Consider the following 17,699-nt stretch of genomic DNA (forward strand, 5'->3'; position numbering starts at 1 on the left):
ATGCCGGGGAGGGGACCACAGCACGGAAACGGCCCTGGGGCAGGGTTGCAGCCGTGTCCCGGGACGGAGGGTGCCGGTGAAGAAGAGTGCGGAGGCCGGGGAGGCAGGCCGTGAGGTCCTAGTGGAGGCCTGCAGCCTGTTGGCAGTGGAGGACCAAGCCACCCGAGAAAGGAAGGGGTCAGGTCACTGAGCCCTAGAAAGCTCAGTCGACTTGGAGGGGACTGCAGACGCTCCCTTGTAGTTTTGGGCTCGGGCCTTTTTGGTGTTTGGAGCAGGCCTCTTGTGAGGAGAGTTAACCAAATCTCCGAGTTAGAGCCACATGCCAGACACGCAGGCGCTAAGTTAAGGCTAGAAGGCCAAAATCTTTGGGGGCGGTCCTAGGAAATGAGTGGGTAGGGGTCTTTTCCATTCTCTCTCCTGATTGGTGGATTTGACGCTTGCACATCCGCGGTCGGATTGGGGAGGGGTCTCCAGGACGTTGGATTTCGACGCAAGGATTGGGGGGATTCAAGTGCTTTGAGATCTGAGCCAGGCCTTGGTAGGGGGAGCCAGACAATTAGAAAGCCGAGGTTATTTTGGGGAGGGGTCTTTGCGCTTTGGCGGAGCGCAAAATTGCGCCTGTTCTGGCCTAAGGCTTTGTCAAGAGAGGTTTCTATGCAAGGGCGGACCAGCTAGGCCAGAGCTAGAGAAAGAAAGGGGGGAAAATATCAAGAATATAAAGGGGTGGGGGACCCAGAGAGGGGTGCACAAAGGGTGAGACATGGCCACCAGGCGTTTAACCGACGCTTTCTTGTTGTTGCGGAATAATTCCATCCAAAACCGGCAGCTGTTAGCCGAGCAAGTGAGTAGTCACACCACCTCCAGCCCTCTGCATTCACGTAGCATTGCTGCGGTGAGTCTCCTGGCGGCCTCTCCAGACACACACACAGTGTGCACTGCGGCTCTGCCTGTCTGTCTGTCTCTGTTTGTCTCTCTGTCTAAAAAGAAAAAAAGAAAAAAAAAAAGGAAGAAAAAAGAACAAGACAACGACGATTAGGAGTGATACTAAGTGGAAGGGTTCCTTGGCCAGGGGTCATGGGGCACCTACAGCCCCCAGTGGGGACCACAGTATCAAGCTCTGCTCTACCTTACTTTACCCTTTTCACTTCCATGGGCCTCCTAGTCCTCCTCCCCCATCTCCCGTCGTCACAGCACGACAAGCAGCTTCAATTTACATATGTTTTAACCATGAGGACTTGGAATCTAGGCCTTTCTCCAACCTTTTTGTTTTGTTTTGTTTGGAGTCCTCCCCCTCCCCCCACTCCCCACCCCCTCCTGCGCGCCGCCCGCCCTCCTGAAATGGCCTCACTTTGATTCCTTGAGCCTGGTGGTTGGTTAGCTGACTCAAATCCTTGCAGAGAAAACTGTCACCCCTCCTTCCCCCAGCAAGGAGTTGGGGTGTGTGTGCCCCCCTCCCCCAGGAAGGAGTTGGGGTGTGTGTGTGATTTTCTTTTCCCACCATTTTTCCTAAAATGGCCTAGTCCTCGGTGTAACCATACACCCCAAGAATAATTGCTTTGCTGTTTTTCCGGGGGTTCATGTTGGTGAGACTGCAAGGTGCCCAGCACTTTGTTTTCCATTTCCCACACAGGAAATTAAGCTTTCCCCTCCATTCGAACTTTTTTTTAAAAAGCATGATGTGGATGTGAAAATTAATCCCCCAAAATAGCAGATGGCTTTTGATTTTATTGACCGGAACTAGGTCTAGCAGTAGTGGGGCTTTTTGTTGTTGTTCTTTTTCAAAGCAATGTTCCAGAAAGATTGCTGTATTTGGTTTGTTTTTGATGGAGGCTTTGACTTCCTGAGCCTCAGTTTACTGCCCTCTCAGATAGGGAGCAGGTCTGAATGGTCCAACTAGATGAATATTGTTAGCTTTGTAATACCTTTAATTGTAAAGGGAACGATTGAATGGACGCAGTCTTGGAACATAGGGGAATGAACAGTCACCCCAAGACCTTAGGAGGTTGTATTTGAAGTACGATTTGTGAAACCCTGCACCTTTCCCGCCTTTTAGATGCTGTATTGCCTTTTCATGTATTTCTTTTATCATTTATCGAAGTGCTAATGAAAAATTAAGCTCTGTGTCGTGATTGTCAATGTGTTGCCAAGACAGTTGTCGCTTTTTTAAGTCACCGTGGAAATTATGTTTGGCCATATTATTCACAGAAAAAGGATTTTAAGCCGTGTGAGCAGTTTTAAGAATAAAAGGATGAAGGGTGTAAATTTTGGTTACAAGGTATAGAAAACTGGCTCTGAGTGTGCGGGGCTTTTGTTTATATTTGAAGGATTTTTACATTTGTAAACTGAAAGAAATAATATTACATAGAAATAAGTAGGAAAAAAAATCTTAGCATGGAAACGGGTTCATTCTAACACGGTTTTTGAAAAGAGTCTCCAGAAATATGCCGAGAAATAATGAGTGGAGACGGAATAATACAGCTGTTGGGTCTTCACTTATATTAAAAAAGAGTCGCCTGCCTTTTATGACTTAATTTTATGCTACCGCCTGGGGAAGGGAAAAAAAAAAACAAAAACCCCAGAACTAAACCCATGTTAAAGCTTCTAGGATCTCAATTTTAATTGTTGAAAAATATATTGTTTGTTTTTAAAAATTTAATTCTGTAAGTTGAAAGCACCCTGAACATTTGGGTAACATGAGAAAAAAAATTAGCCATTAATTCAGAGAGTTTAATAACACGGTGTCTCAGACAGGCAGCTTTTCAAAACGGCGTTGTTGAGTCCAGCTGCTTTTTAAATGTTTTTCTAAGTTAAACTATTTGAATATGTGTCTGTTTGTATGTCTAAATATTTGTGGAATAAAATAATTTAAAATGCTTAGCTATAGGTATGGTTTGGAAAAGCAGATAATGTCAACAGATACACAGATCTATTTAGCAGATTCGGACAGCTTTTTGAAAGTGATTTATAAATGCAACTAAAATTCATGTTGAAGTTAAGAACATTAAAAATATTTTCCTATGTCATGCTTTTGAAAATACTGAATGCTTTTATTATACTACTGTATAATTATAATTATAATACTGTGCCTCTGGCATTTTTCTTAGATGACTAAAAGGAGTCAGGTCTATAGATATACCTGCATGATCAGTTTGGACTACTCCAAAAAACAGATTTTTGTAATTCAACAGAAATAGTTTGCCTAAGTTAGAGTTTAAAAGACAAAAACACATTTCCACATTTCTATATTTTAATATTGTTCATGAAAAAAAAACAAATGCATGCTATAAATCTGTTTAAAATTGTTATATTTTCAGTTTTTTAATAAGGTTTTTTTCCCACAAATTATTTCTGCACATAAAATAATCAAGAATGTCAAGATATTAACAGAGATTACAATTTTTTTATAACTTCTGGAAATCAAGAAAGCATTATAAATATGTTGAAGAAAAAGATATGCTTAAGACAATTTTTAGAAACTCCAGCATTGTTCATACCGTGCTTCTGGCGCAGAGAAATTTGAAAACCACATTTTGACTTGCAAATTTCAAAACCGAGTGGTAAATCAAAACTTTATCACTCAGCTTTGACTATGGACAAGATATTAGATGATATTAGGTTATCCAAATAATTATAATTAAATTTGCTAACTTTATTAGATATCTATGGAGATGTTTAATATTGAAATAGCATTTATTTTATATATTCTGTTCTCAAAAATAGAGGAAGCAAAAGAGCGGAACATTTTGTTTTGTTTTGTTTTTTTGAGATGAGGTTTCTCTGTGTAGCTTTGCGCCTTTCCTGGATCTCGCTCTATAGACCAGGCTGGCCTCGAACTCACAGGTGAATCTTCACCTGCCTCTGCCTCCCGAGTGCTGGGATTAAAGGTGTGCACCACCATGCCTGGCTGCAAAACATTTTTTGTTTGTTTGTTTGTTTGTTTTGTTTTGCTTCCCCCCCCCATCTTCACCTGCCTCTGCCTCCCGAGTGCTGGGATTAAAGGTGTGCACCACCATGCCTGGCTGCAAAACATTTTTTGTTTGTTTGTTTGTTTGTTTTGTTTTGCTTCCCCCCCTCCCCCAGACAGGGTTTCTCTGTGTAGCTTTTCGTCTTTCCTGGAACTCACTTGGTAGCCCAGGGTGGCCTCGAACTCCCAGAGATCCACCTGGGTCTGCCTCCTGAGTGCTGGGAGTAAAGGTGTGCGCCACCACCGCCCAGCGCAAAACATTTTTTAATTGTTAAATCTAGTTATGCATTTGTATGTCAGGGACATTTTACCATTTTGCATTTTTCTCAGCACATTTTTAAGCTTGGAGAAATTACAAATAAAAATTTAAAAAGTATATAATTTGTCTTAGTCATGTAAGACAAAAGAGACAATTTGTAAATGTGTATTAAACTTACATAATTAAAGGGGAAATAGCCACACCTGAGAATTTAATTTTTAAAAATCATTACCTGTAATTTTAAATTTCTAATTAAACGGGAAAACTTTAGACATTGATTTTAGTGTGTTTGTTGTCTCATATGTAATTAAAAGCAAATATCTAAAATAATAAAATTTAAAATTTAATAATTAAATTTAAAAATTTAATATTGAGCTTTCACATCCTTATTTGAGGACAACATTACAGAAATGGATTACAAAGTAGCATGTGGATGTGCATATCTTATATAACTCAAAACAAACCACAATAGAAGCCTGAACATTTAAAAAACAATAAGCCCATACTTTTAAAATTGTGATTTGAAGAGAAAACTACAGGTTTGTTGGTGATAGCTTCAGTAGGAGGCTATGTATGCACATAGATTTATGGCTAGGTACCGGTAAATGTGTCACAAATAAGGAGGGATTTAAGGAGGACTTTCAAGCAGCAAAACAAGCCAACAACAACAACAACAACAACCCAAGGACCAGAATAGACCTAAAGGCCTTTGGCCCAATTGTCCCTTTTTGTGGAACCCTCACATTTCTTTGCTGGACTTGTCTGTGATGGACATGGCATTCTGGCAGCTGTCATTTTTTACTTTACCAATGCTAGCAGTTTGTCTCCCACTCTAGGATCTGACCCCTGGTGTTTGTGGCATAGGACACTGATTCTTCCTGCATATGGACCCCATAGCTGTCTTATTCCCTGGAGGATTTTTCTAGACTCAGCCGGCCCCGGGTCAAATGAATAGTTTTAAGTTTCTTCCCTGTGAATGAAGGCTGATTTTTCTGTATTCTTTTTAAAGCACAACAACTATACAAGATTCTACTCATTTAGAATTTTGAGTTCTACTGTTTTTGTGTTCATATTAGTAAAGCTAATTGTTAAAAACAGACTGGGGTTTGATTTTTGTGTCCAAGCCAAAGGCACTTGTTGGTAATTTAGGGGAGCCATGTCCTGCCTTAGGTTTAGGGCATCCATCATGCCGTATAGACAGCGTATGATGAAAGGAGAGTGAGGGATGGAAGTCTGGGAATTTAGTCTAAGCCCTGCTCTGCTGTGGATGTAATCTTTTTGGACATCTTTTTGTCTCCTTGCTAAATTGAGGATTTTAAGTGAGGTGATCTCTGGTGGCCTCATCAATTCAACAGTGTTTCTTCAGTTCTGTTTTAATACTTGTTTCTCCTGACCAAAGCACACAGCCTTACCTTTAAATTGAAAAGGAGAAATCCATAGTCAACATAGTCAGCTCAAGGCTACTGAAGAAAATGCATAGAAGTAGATCCAGTACTATGCAAAAGTAACTCTTCACATGTCTGCCAAGTACAGGTTTTAAGTCAGTGCCTTGTGTAGGCAATTGCAAGCAGTTGGCTTTGGGAACTTAGATGGATTTATAAAGTTAAATAATAATTTAAAAATAAAATAATAAAAATAAAAAAATCAAATCTTGGAATGACTGAAAGGGGGAAGCTGAATTGGTTAAGGTACAGTGTGGCTTTTGTTTTATTCGATCTTGAGATAAATCTGAACCTGGGTAGGAGTACTTGGTTAGTTTCGACTGCCTGATCTATATTCTGCTGTAAAAGCATGCACAGTCTATAAGTGGAAGCTAGAATTAATTGCTCCTAGATTAGTTTGAAACTAGCACATTATTTTTAATAACATGTGTGCTTGATGGGGGGAGGGAACCTAAGAATTAACTGTGGTTTTAGGATCCTGAGGTCCTTTCTCAGTCTTGACTGTGACATTAGTGAAGATTTATGAATGCTTACTCTGTGCTTGGCAAGGCCAAGCCTTTTCCATGTGTGACCTTGTATTGTTCTGGATGTCTCATGGTTCAGATGAAGAGTGATGGGTGGAGGAGTTAGGCACTGACCCTGTCACCCACCTCACGAATGTGGAATTGTGGGTAAATACCTGGGCCACAGTGGCCCTGGCTGCTTCCCGGTGGGTGTGAAGGGCTTGTTTTATTACATTTTTTTCTTTTGTAGTAGGTTAGCCTGGTTTCTTTATTTCTTTTTATAGCCGTCCACAGTCAGTTTTAACTTGCTCATCGAAGCTGGAGAATTATGTCTCTGTCTGTAGGCTCCAAGTATGAAATCATTGTATATTCTCTTTAGATATATTTGCTTTTCTGCATGTGAAGGAAGGTTCCATTTGAACAGGGAGACTGACTTTTGAATGAGGGTGCTTTGTTGGATGAAAGTGAAGCAAACTTATTTTGGCAGCAACAGGGATAAAGTAAACATCAGTATAGCACAGACCTGGGCTTCCAGCTCACTTTGCTCAACTCTTCCAGACCCCTGAGCAAACACAGATGGGTTTCCACTTCTCAGTTTTATGTAGCAAGTTCTTTAGACTATAAATTCCAAATGCTACTTAGAATTTTTCAATGTTTGCTTGATTGCATGCCATGGGCAGATCACAAGCCTTGGTTTATATGATATACAGGTTTTAGAAGGTGGTGATGAGTACTAAGGTGTTTTTTTGTTTGTTTGTTTTTTACTATATTATGGTCTCTCCTGATGGTGATTCTTATGTTTTAACTCAGGTCTAAATAACTAAATTTCCTGGTAATTTTGTGGCAGGAGCTTTGAAAACCTGATTTTTAAGAAGTAGAATGAGGGTGGTCTTTGAAAAAGTGGTGTTCTGAATTTAGTACTGATGTGCAAAAAATTCCAGGAATGATTAATAAAAATAGAGAGGCTGGAGGGTAGGATGGGGAAAGGCTTGATGTACCTGAGCTGCCCCCGTCCTCGCCATCATCAAATACTGTGACTGTGACATTTTGAAGTGTTGTTTTGAGTATTTGTAAGTGTTGCTTTTAATCCTAGAATCTCATGATTGTAATTTCACCTCGTAGCGCCTAGTAATTGTAGGAATGAAAAGAGGATGTGTGCGGCCAGCTAATAACTCAGCAGCACAGGCTCAGGTGGAAGGCCCCTCAGGCAGTGGCTCACGGTGCTGCTGCCCTAGATGAAGCCCTGGGAGGACCCTCAAAGGGATCTGGGCTCCAGCTCCACTGCAGTCTTCCTCCTGCATCTGAACTATTGATAAAAGATGTCTGTGCTCTCTCTAGGGATCTGCTACGCTTTTTAAAAATAAAAATTTTGTTTTCTTTTTAAAGCAAAGTGAGATGAAATGAGATATTTCCATGACGTGACCTCGTGAGCCCCTACCACAGCAGTCTGTGTGTGTGATACATCTTTGTCCAGTGCAGTGCATGAGTGCAGAGGCCCTCAGCTCTAAGATGCTCTCTCCTTAGACTTCTAAGCAGAGGGATTATGGGATTACTTTGTGTGTGGATTTTGTTGTTGTTTTTGGTGGGTTTTTGCTTTTGTTTTTAGTTTTTTTTGCTAGCATTGTGTGATAGTATTTTGGTGTCTAATCAAGCTTCATTTGTACTACTAATCTTTAAATAAGAAAATTATGTAATTTATTTTTTTAATTTACTGCTAAACATAGAAAAAACCAACACAGTTGATTATTGAAATTCACCACTAATTATTTCCATGATCGAAACCATAGGAAATAAAGGACCTTGTTGTTTAGATTATCTGTCATTAGTAACTGTCTCTTCAGAAGATAGTTTCACGTTGGTCTAAAAATGAAGCTTTAACTTTCAACTGAAATTTAATCCTTGAGTGCCCATTGCCCCCTCTACACACTGGTTAAGTGGGGTCCTTTTCCTGTCTGCATTGTCTCCTTGGTTTGCAGGACTGTGTAGCCCTCTGCATAGCTGTGCCAAATCACAGCACAGGCAGGATTGCTTTTTCTTATTCCTGTTGATGTCTATGTCACTGGGGATAGAGCCATGGCCATGGGGTTTGATTTGTACAGTCTTAAGGTAGAGTGGCTGCAATATTATCTGAATGCATTGGTAGACAGTTTTGTGGGTTATTTATATTTTATTTCATTGCATTTGCTGAGCTGATTGTAATGTTAAAATAGGCATTTATATGACAGAATAACATTATATATTTTAGCATTTATTTTATCTTCTAAGGAAATTTAGAAGTGATATTGCAAGTGATAATTGATCTTTATGAATAAAAATTACCACTATACTTAAGTGAAACAAAGCAAGTATGTTTTGCTTGTTTGCAATGTCTCTTAATTTTTACAACTATTTATAGATTATTACCTCCTTTACCAAAAGAACTACAGTAAATAAAAACACATGTTGGTGTAGCCTTTTCTAAGAAGGAAGACTCCAGAGCAACCTTTTAAGGGCTGGTTTTGTAGTCACTTGAGTATGTTGATACGTGTCTCCTCACCTGATGGCCTTGTGTGTCTGTCTGCCCATGCCTTTCTGCTTTTCCTGCCCGGACGGCCCGACGGCAACACCACAACCACAGGAGCTGGACGAGGTACTGTGCTTTGGGGATTTTTGTGTGTTGGGTGATTTTAGTTTATAAAACACTGTTTTCTTTTAGTCTTTGGTCATATAGATGACACTAGCCCTGGCATACATGTAGAGTTGATTGGAATTACTGTATGGAGTGTACTGATTTCATATTTCACCAGTGTTCACACCATGTGAAGTGGTGACCTAGAAGGATGCTTAGGAGACATGTCTACTCTTTGGGAAAGTTCTCAGTTTGGAAGCAGCCACAAGGGAGAGTTGCTTGACGGGGCAGCAAGCTGCCTGCTCACAGGACAATGGCCTGGGCTCCTGATTTCTGAGATAAAGGGGATAGAGTAGGGGCAGGCCATCTGATGGAAGCCTCCAGCCGGTAGGGATGGAGCCACGAGTGCTGCTGCCATCTGGCCAGTCCCTTGTGCTCCTAATGAAGTCAGGGGTGCTGTATGTTTCAGCTTCTGCTGCAGGAACCACTTCTGACCTTCCTGACAGCACATGCTTGGCCTCTTTGTTTCTTGTCAGCATTTCCCCAGGAAGGTGAGGAGAGTATGCATCCATCCATGTCACTTGATTTCAGTAGCCCTGCTAATGGGGCCAAGAGATGGGCAGGACACTGCTGCTGACCACATTAGTGGCTCTTTCTGTCTCGGTGATGAAGGAGCAGTGAGAACTTTTCTGAGGGAAGACTGGTTTGTACAGAAAGGCAGATCAGGGGTCAAGACCCTTTCCTTTTATAATCCTGCAGGTGCTTGCTCCTGGTTATGTTCTAGCTATGTATTGGAAGAGCCTAAACTCACAGTTGGTGATGCCAACACACTGCACCACTCAAGCATCCTTCCTTGTGAGCCAGTCAAGCGAAAAGCAGAACTCTTTAATCCTTATGACTTCATGAGAATCCCACCATGAAGGCTAGGGGGAATGAGCTTCCTGACCTGTGGTCAACCGGGAAGGATACAGGGTGCAAAATGGTGATAGACTCCTGTTCCTTTTTTTTTTTTTTTTTAAGAAGAATAACGCATATTCATGTGTTTGAAAAGATACACGGGATTCCATTAACAGTGGTCCCTCCTGAGATTGGGAAGGAGAATGGGGTGAAAAGAAAGCTTCAGTTTTTGAGCCCCATCCTACTGTACACATGCCTTTAACCACTGGCCTGCATCATTTCTGTCACAAGAAGCATTGTTAAAACATACCCCAGCCTGAAGCTCAATGACTAGGTAGCCAGGGCTAGCTAGGCCTTCCTGTCCCACCCAGGATCCTCACTGCCAGCACCCAGCCTGGGCTGAGGAAGATGTAAGGTTTCTGCTTCTACACAGTGAAGCTAGCAGGTGGGTCTCATGGGGCACAGCAGATGGAGATGGATTTGCTGATGAAACCTCTGCTAGGTTAAGCCCTGACACATAGACCCTGGTGGACACACATGGGACATAAGGATGTGCCTCCTTGCTGAGCAAGGTTGCAGCCGAGGAAAGGGGTGTGATTGTGGGAGGGCAGGTAAGTGGTTCTAACACCTCAGGCCAGCCCTCGTGAGCAGCTTACTCTAGTCCCTCCTGTAGAGGCAGCTTCTAGAGACTAGCCATGTTTGGGAGGAGCTCGCAGACCCTTGTGGGTTTCTCTGGGGGTTTTGACCAGCATGTAGCCCAGGCTGGTCTCCAGCTCTTGGCAGCCCAGGTCCTGGAGTCACAGATGTGTACCAGCGCATTGGATCCCTGTTTGCATTTCTTGTGCTTGGCGTCTGTGCACAGGGTCCTGGGGGAAGTGCGGTGTGCTGAGCAGCCTTGCACTCTGCTCTCAGCTCTGTACGCTTCACTTCCCCCTTCCCCAGCGCCATCGTGTTCTTTATGAAGTGTAGCTTCCAGAATTATGCGCAGCCTACTTTATTTACCTCATCCATTCATTCCACCCATTTACTGTTGACTCATTCAGCTAATTATAATTGTGTGTTAATTACTGTGAAGTGCCAGGTGCTGAACAAGGAACTAGGGATGTTGTTGGGAAAGGTGTCCAGAGGCTTGCTTTACCGAGGGAGGTCGGGCTTCAAAGTAGTGTCTTCTGGGAGTAGTAAACATCTGCCACTTGGGCATCCTGGCATAAAGCCATAGATCTGAGAGCCCCTATTCCCTACAGGTAGTCCTGCAGGAATACATGTTAGCCACTCTCCTACTCAGGCTGAGGACCCTGGGGACACTGCTTCCATTCTGCTCAGGAAATATGCAATAGAGTTTTGGCCAAGGAGGAGGCCATTCTCCATCCACAGTGTTATCCAGGACAATATCTGTTTCCTGTGCCTGGTCTTTGCATTTTCTGCCTTGGACAAATAGTCTTCCAGATGATAGGAGCTATTAAAAATTTTAAGGTATAAGTGTCAGGATCCCAAACCACCTACTCCTATGAGCTAGCCCTTGTGGCCTTGAGCAGGTGTCCATGCCCAAGGGTTTCAGCATCCACTGAAGGTTGGAGCAAGCTCTGGGGAAGGATTTTCTCTTTGGTTGCAGAAGCCAAGTCTGCAAGCATGCTCAGAGCCATGGTGATGGGCAGGGTTGTTCCTCTTTGTTTTTTAGCTTGTATATGTTGATGAAGGAGAGTCAGTGAATTAGGGAGATTATCAAGACAGTGCAAGAGATTCCCAAGGTTTGTGTTCTTTGTTCTGGTGCCATCTGGAAAGTGTTTTCAATAACTTCATAATGAGAAGAAAGCTTTGTTGTTGTTTGTTTGTTTCGAGGCAGGGTTTCTCTGTGTAGTTTTGGTGGCTGCCCTGGATCTTGTTCTGTAGCCCAGGCTGGTCCTGAACTCCTAGAGATTCGCCTGGCTCTGCCTCCCAAGTGCTGGGATTAAAGGCGTGCGCCACCACCGCCTGAAAGCATTATTTTTAATCTCAGATGAAGATAATTTGGTTGTGACTCCTAGATTCTTCTATCCACTTGCTTGTTTACCCCTCCTTGAGCCTGGAGATTTCTTAGACCACGCTGTCTGTCACTGTGCTCTGGCTTCAGGATCCACAGCCCATTGCAAGAGTTGCCAGGCTATGGTTTGTAGTGTCACTTCTGGACTCTTGAATGTTGAGTGCTCATGCAGAGTGCTCATGCTTGTGAGAGCTGCGCTTGTTCTGTGGTTGAACTTGGTGTAGATCTCTGTACTGTTCCTTGATCTCACTGCGTGAATCTGCACATGCAGTGAGGTGTTGTAAGCATGCAGAGCTGTGGTTTGGAGCAGCAGGATTTATAAGACAGGGTGTATATGTGTTTTTTCCATAGGACAGGAATTTGTCTCCAGACAGGGTGATAGACACCTGCAGGAAACCCAGACACTGCTGTGAGCACTGCCAAGGGTTTCTGCATTCGGCATAAGAACAGGGCTCTGAGGTAGGACCGAGCCCTCTGTGGCTCTTGGAGGACATCCCCAAGTCAAAGACTAAAGATTTCTTAAATTCTTAATTCTCAAATGTAAAGCTTATATAACATTTTTTTCTGGTTTAAAAATACATAGATTTTATTTTTTTTTTAACTTCAGAAATACAAATTTATTTAAGAAAAGTCTTAACTCATGTCAGGTTTTAGGAGTAGGGAGAGTTGAAATTTGGCAAGGTTAGAAGAGAAGCATGGCTAGTGAGGTCTGAGGGAAGGACAGCAGCCTGGAGACCAGCATGAGCTCAACATAGCATACCAGCTTGTTGGTAAGTGGGGGGAGGTGCGGGAAGTTAAAGGGTGATTATTTGTTTTGCCCGTAAGATACATTTTCATGTTCTTGTTTGTTCCCATTTCAAATAGTTGACGTTATCTTCAATTGTTTTCCCTTCAAAAACACATGTTCTTTTTCAGTAGTACACACTGTGCTACACATTACAAACCTGTACCAATAAGAGACATAGAATGTTTCTTCTCAGTAGGACAGGCTTTCTGTCACAATGAGCAATGGCCATAGACTCTATCAGGACAAATAATTGGCCACATGCAAGCCTGCAGTCCTGGTGCAATGTGAGAAAGCTGCAGTGGCTGTGCAAGCTGGCGCCCGTCCTTCTGAGGTCTCCTTGTTTATCAGCTTCCTTAGAACCCATGAGAGAGTGCTCTGACTTCAGTCTTGATGTACAATTGGATTGGGACACCTCTAAAAGAAAGAGCTGCTTAAAACTGTGGTCCGCTTCAGCTGGATGCTCATATGTGGTTTCTGACCTTATAAACGACACTAGTGAGAGTCCAGGTGAATTTAAAGGTACCATCTCTCCACATCTTCCAGGCATTTGTGAATGGTGAGAACAGCACTGCCTATTTTGTTCACAAGTCAATACTTTCTCTGTTGAAACACACATGGGAATAATGCAGATTGGAAATTAAGCTCTCTGGCTCTCATTAGTAGATACCGTGACAATTTAAAGTTGTACTTTGTGTGGTATTCTGGAGTATTCAGGTTCCACCCCTTGTAGCAGTGAATCTGTCAAGATCTGCTAGAGAACATAGCAGGCCAGAGCTGAGGGCTAAGCCAGAGGTTTGCCTGATCAGTACACCCCCCACAAGGACATTCTTGGTGGACGAGGAGTGGGGTTGTTTCCACAGTGATCAGCAGGGCAGGCCTGGGCAGACTGGCACTTGAGTGCTGGAGCCTTCTCCGGCCCCTGTGTAGATGCTATGGGAAGATCCGAGGCCCTGGGTCTCCTTTACTGTCTCAATTTAGCAGCCTGTTGTCCTGTTGATTTGCTTAGTGAACTGCAGTTGTATTGCATGGGTTACTAAGAGTGAGCTTGTGGAATGGGGTGGGGATTCTGGAATCAGCTGGCCTAGGTTTTAATCTGTCACATTACCAGTCACACTACCAGCATGGTGCCTTAAGGCAGGCTGTTTAACTTTTCTATATTTCAATTCTGTATTTATGATTGAAATAATGTTTCTCAGCTCAGCTAGTTTTTTTGAGGATTAAAATCATAAACATGAAGACTTCCCATTAGTGAAGGTTTAAGGTGGCTGAGAACCACCAGGACCTGTAGTCTGCAGCACATATTTGAAGGACACACTCATTAGCTCAGGCATAGATGTAATGTGGGCCTGCAGTGGTGATGTGGACCATGGTGGATGTGGTCACAACCCCCAGGCCTTGGGTCCAATTTCCATCATCGTAGCCCTTGCTGGATGCTGGGGTAGGTGGAGGCCAGGCTCCTGGAAGTGTGTGGGGTGCTGAAGATGACAGTTGGAGTCTGAGTGTGTTTGTTCTTGGGGATCAGAGGCTTTGTTCCTTGAAGAGATTTTAAGGTTGTGTGTGTGTGTGAGAAAGAGAGAGAGAGAGAGAGAGAGAGAGAGAGAGAGAGAGAGAGAGAGAGAGAGAGAATTTTAGATTTGCTTCTTCATTGTTAGGTAAGCAAATATGAATTTGTCAGATCCATGAAAAATAAATGCACATGATTGCAAGGAAGGAGGGTGGTAGATGTTGCTCACCCAGTGCTGCATTATGCCCCAGCAAGTTCACAAAGTGTTGTCTGTGAGGGCGTCTATTGACCACTGTCTTTTGGTTATCATTTGGGTCTTTTGAATTAGCATTTAAAAATTCTGTGCTTTGGAGGACCTCTAGATCCTTTCAAATCCATTCATTGCCTCCAGGCAAAATAAATAAATAACCAGGCCAGCCTGTGATCTCCTTCCCACTTGCTGGAATTTCAAATTTAAAAAACAAAAACTTTCTGTCATTTCAAAGTAAGGAAAGTACAGCCAGTGGACATGCAGCTGAAGCAAAGAAATGGCTGGTGTGCAGAGGGCGACGCTGAGACTGGAGAATGGCTGCGGTCCACGCACAGTCTAGTTAACCCTTCCAAGCAGTTCTTGGACACATGTTAACTTGTGGTTCGTGGTCTTGTGACTGAGGAGGTAACTGGCCCAACATGGTTTCAGCAGCAGTCCTGCTGCTGACACACCAGCACACACACGCACTCTGCTTCCTGCTCTCCTGCCTAGTGCTCTTGCTAAGGAGCTAGGTTTCTGACATTTTCATTACATTTCTGTAGCCAAATCGAGTCAAAGGCGCGTCCACAAGGATGTCCAAGGAAGTTAAGAATTGGTGCATGAAAAGATAGGAATGGAGTTCAGACCCTAGCATGTCAGAGGCAAGCTTGTAATACAGGCACGTCATTTCCCTACCTTTCCACGTCCTCTCTGGGACAGTAGGGGATCTATGTCCTAACTGACCCCTAACCATCTTTCAATGTCCATCATTCCCTGTAGCTTGCCGATGACCGCATGGCACTGGTGTCAGGCATCAGCTTAGATCCAGAAGCTGCAATTGGTGTGACAAAGCGGTCACCTCCAAAATGGGTGGATGGAGTAGATGAAGTAAGTTAAATGATAGTTTCTAAGTGTTTTGTTTTTTTTGTTTGTTTTTTTAAGTTTGGATGACAACATTGCCTCAGATATTTGCCATGAGTCAGTTTGGCCCCAGTTAAAGTTGTAACCTCAGACACACTCACACTTAGAATATATTCATTAAGGTCATTTCAAAGAGGGCTTATTGGATCGTGAAACCAAAAGCTCTTAACGCTGTGACCAGAGATTGATGTTCTCCACAGAACAAAACAAGCACTCAATAGTGCTGTGTTTTTCTGAGAAGATACATGCATGTCCCGGAGTCAAGTTTTAAGAGTTTAACTTAAAACTTAACTCTCTCTTCAGAAATCCTGAACCCATGTGACCTGGATGAATGAAGAACAACTAAATAGAAAATTTATTTAAATAAAAATTGTTAAATAAAAATGTATTGTTTGCAAAAAAAGAAAATATTCATTTATATACCACATAATAAAATAAGAGTGTGTCTGTTTGTCTGTCTAGATTATTTGGACTTAACATTAGCAGCAACTACTTGAATTATAGGAAGAAATGAAAAACCATGGAATAAGGAAGAGTGTGCTTGTTTTAGATTAGTTTATTTAATTACTTATTAATTTGTTAGCTTTGGTTTTTGAGACAGGGTTTCTCTGTAGACCTGGCTGTTCTAGAACTCACTCTCTAGACCATGTTGGCCTTGAACTTAGAGATCTACTTGCTTCTCCCTCTGAGTGCTGGGATTAAAGGCTTGTGACACCACTGTCTGGCTTATTTTATTTTTTGTGTATTAGTGTTTTGCCTGTGTGTATGTCTGTGTACCAGGTATGTGCCTGTGAAGATTATAGAAAGGTATTGGATCCCCTGGAACTGGAGTTACATAGATTAATTATAAGCCACCATGTGGGTGCTGGGAACTGAACCCAATCTTCTACCATAGCAACAAGTGCTCTTAACCACTGAGCATCTCTCTGCTTTTGTGTTTTTGTGTTTTTATTTTTATTTTTTATTTTTGTGGGGTTTTTGTTGTTTTCTTTTTTTTTTTTTTTTTTTTTTGGTAACTTGAATTTAAAAAGTTACTTGTGTGTCAGTAAGCCACCAAATTCAACTGAATGCAGAGTCTGGTATAGCTAATCATCTTGAATGCAAAAAGGTACTTGCCAGGCATGAGTGGGATTCTCGTGACTTCCATTGTTTAGGTACAGTATGATGTTGGCCGCATTAAACAGAAGATGAAGGAGTTAGCCAGTCTCCATGACAAGCATTTGAACAGACCCACCTTGGATGACAGCAGCGAGGAAGAGCATGCCATCGAGATAACCACCCAAGAGATCACACAGGTGAGGACACAAGCCCAGCCTTTGAATGGCCACCTCCAATGCCACAGAGTCCCTATTCTGAACCCAGCAGATGATGTCCTGGAGTTTCATATTCCAGCCTAAAGCCCTCATAGGGACTTGCAAAAGCCCAAGGTATATAAGTTGCCAGCATGTGTGTGTGTGGTTTCTTGGAGGTGTGGGCACTGTTTCTCAGTTGTTGGTAGATACCACTGTGTTTGATTGTGTAAGAATTAGACTCAGCATAGTAATGCATTTGATCATTTGATGGTAAAATGTATAATTGCTATGATACACCAGGACTTGCAAATTTATGCTAAAACACAGTTCAGTAAGAAGACATCTTGGGGATTTTATTGGAAACCCAGTTTAACCTTTAGGTGGTGTGACTACTTAAGTCACCATCTTACTTTGAGAGTAGACACCCAAGTGTCTGAAGCCTTCTCTCCAGCTGAGTCACCGTGAAACGTTTCCCCCTCAGTCTCTGACTTGGCCCTCCCATCTGTAAAGTGGGCACAAAACTACACCAGTACCTGCCTTGTGCTCCTCCTGTAGGAAGTCAAGGAGTGTCAGGCACACAGTGAGTAACAAGGCGTGAAGTGAGCAGAATGGGACACACCATAGACATTGTACAAACAGAAGATAAAGTCTAGTTAGGTCTTTAGGGTGCACATGAAACCTCTGGCCACCCCCAACCCCTAACACACGCACATGCACATGCAGTGCCCAGCCCTGCATACCAGCCTGCAGAGCAGGGCGCCTCCTGGCAGAGGCCTTGGCTAGGAGAGGCTTCTTGATGTAAGCCAGAGCTATTCTCTCAGCTCTTCCACAGGTGCCAGCGTGCCGTGCAGGCCCTGCCCAGTCGGGCACGAAGGGCCTGCTCTGAGCAGGAAGAGCGGCTACTGCGGAACGTGGTGGCCTCCCTGGCACAGGCCCTGCAGGAGCTGTCCACCAGCTTCCGGCATGCACAGTCGGGCTACCTGAAACGTGAGTGCTGCCGGCCCTGTTGAGGGACTCTTGAGTAAGAAACATTGTGGCTTCTCTCCTCCTTAGGGGCTGGTTCTTTATCCAGCCCTTGCCTTTCGTTGTTAACAGCTAATTAGGCACATTCACACCTTTTGAACAAGAGGAAGCTGCTTCCCCAGGAGACCCTTGCTGAGGAGGGAAGGCCTGGCTCCTGGTACAGTGGTATTGACAGTTCTTGTCCAAGTGAATAGCATCCAGCCCTGGCTGTCCACAGACTTGGAAAGTCACAGCGTATTTAGAAAAGAAG

General features: G+C 43.0%; 1 protein-coding gene and 1 non-coding gene across 4 annotated transcripts in view; both read left to right on the forward strand.

Moving 5' to 3' along the window:
• Positions 1-17,699, forward strand: part of Stx16 (syntaxin 16) — a 21,856-nt gene continuing 4,157 nt past the window's right edge. Inside the window, exons 1-5 of one of the 3 annotated variants that reach the window (XM_036184074.1) lie at positions 1-892; positions 8,786-8,797; positions 14,994-15,101; positions 16,289-16,429; positions 17,248-17,413. In XM_036184074.1, coding sequence (XP_036039967.1) covers positions 761-892; positions 8,786-8,797; positions 14,994-15,101; positions 16,289-16,429; positions 17,248-17,413 — 559 coding nt within the window. In that variant the 5' untranslated portion in view covers positions 1-760. The remainder of the gene's footprint in view (positions 893-8,785; positions 8,798-14,993; positions 15,102-16,288; positions 16,430-17,247; positions 17,414-17,699) is intronic. The other 2 variants (XM_036184076.1, XM_036184077.1) reach the window with 2 other exon arrangements.
• LOC118583286 lies at positions 15,255-15,383 on the forward strand. The gene has a single exon (XR_004944872.1). It is a non-coding gene; the product is annotated as a small nucleolar RNA SNORA25 (small nucleolar RNA).

The sequence above is a fragment of the Onychomys torridus genome, chromosome 4 (genome assembly GCF_903995425.1).
Source record: "Onychomys torridus chromosome 4, mOncTor1.1, whole genome shotgun sequence".
Classification (NCBI taxonomy): Eukaryota; Metazoa; Chordata; class Mammalia; order Rodentia; family Cricetidae; genus Onychomys; species Onychomys torridus.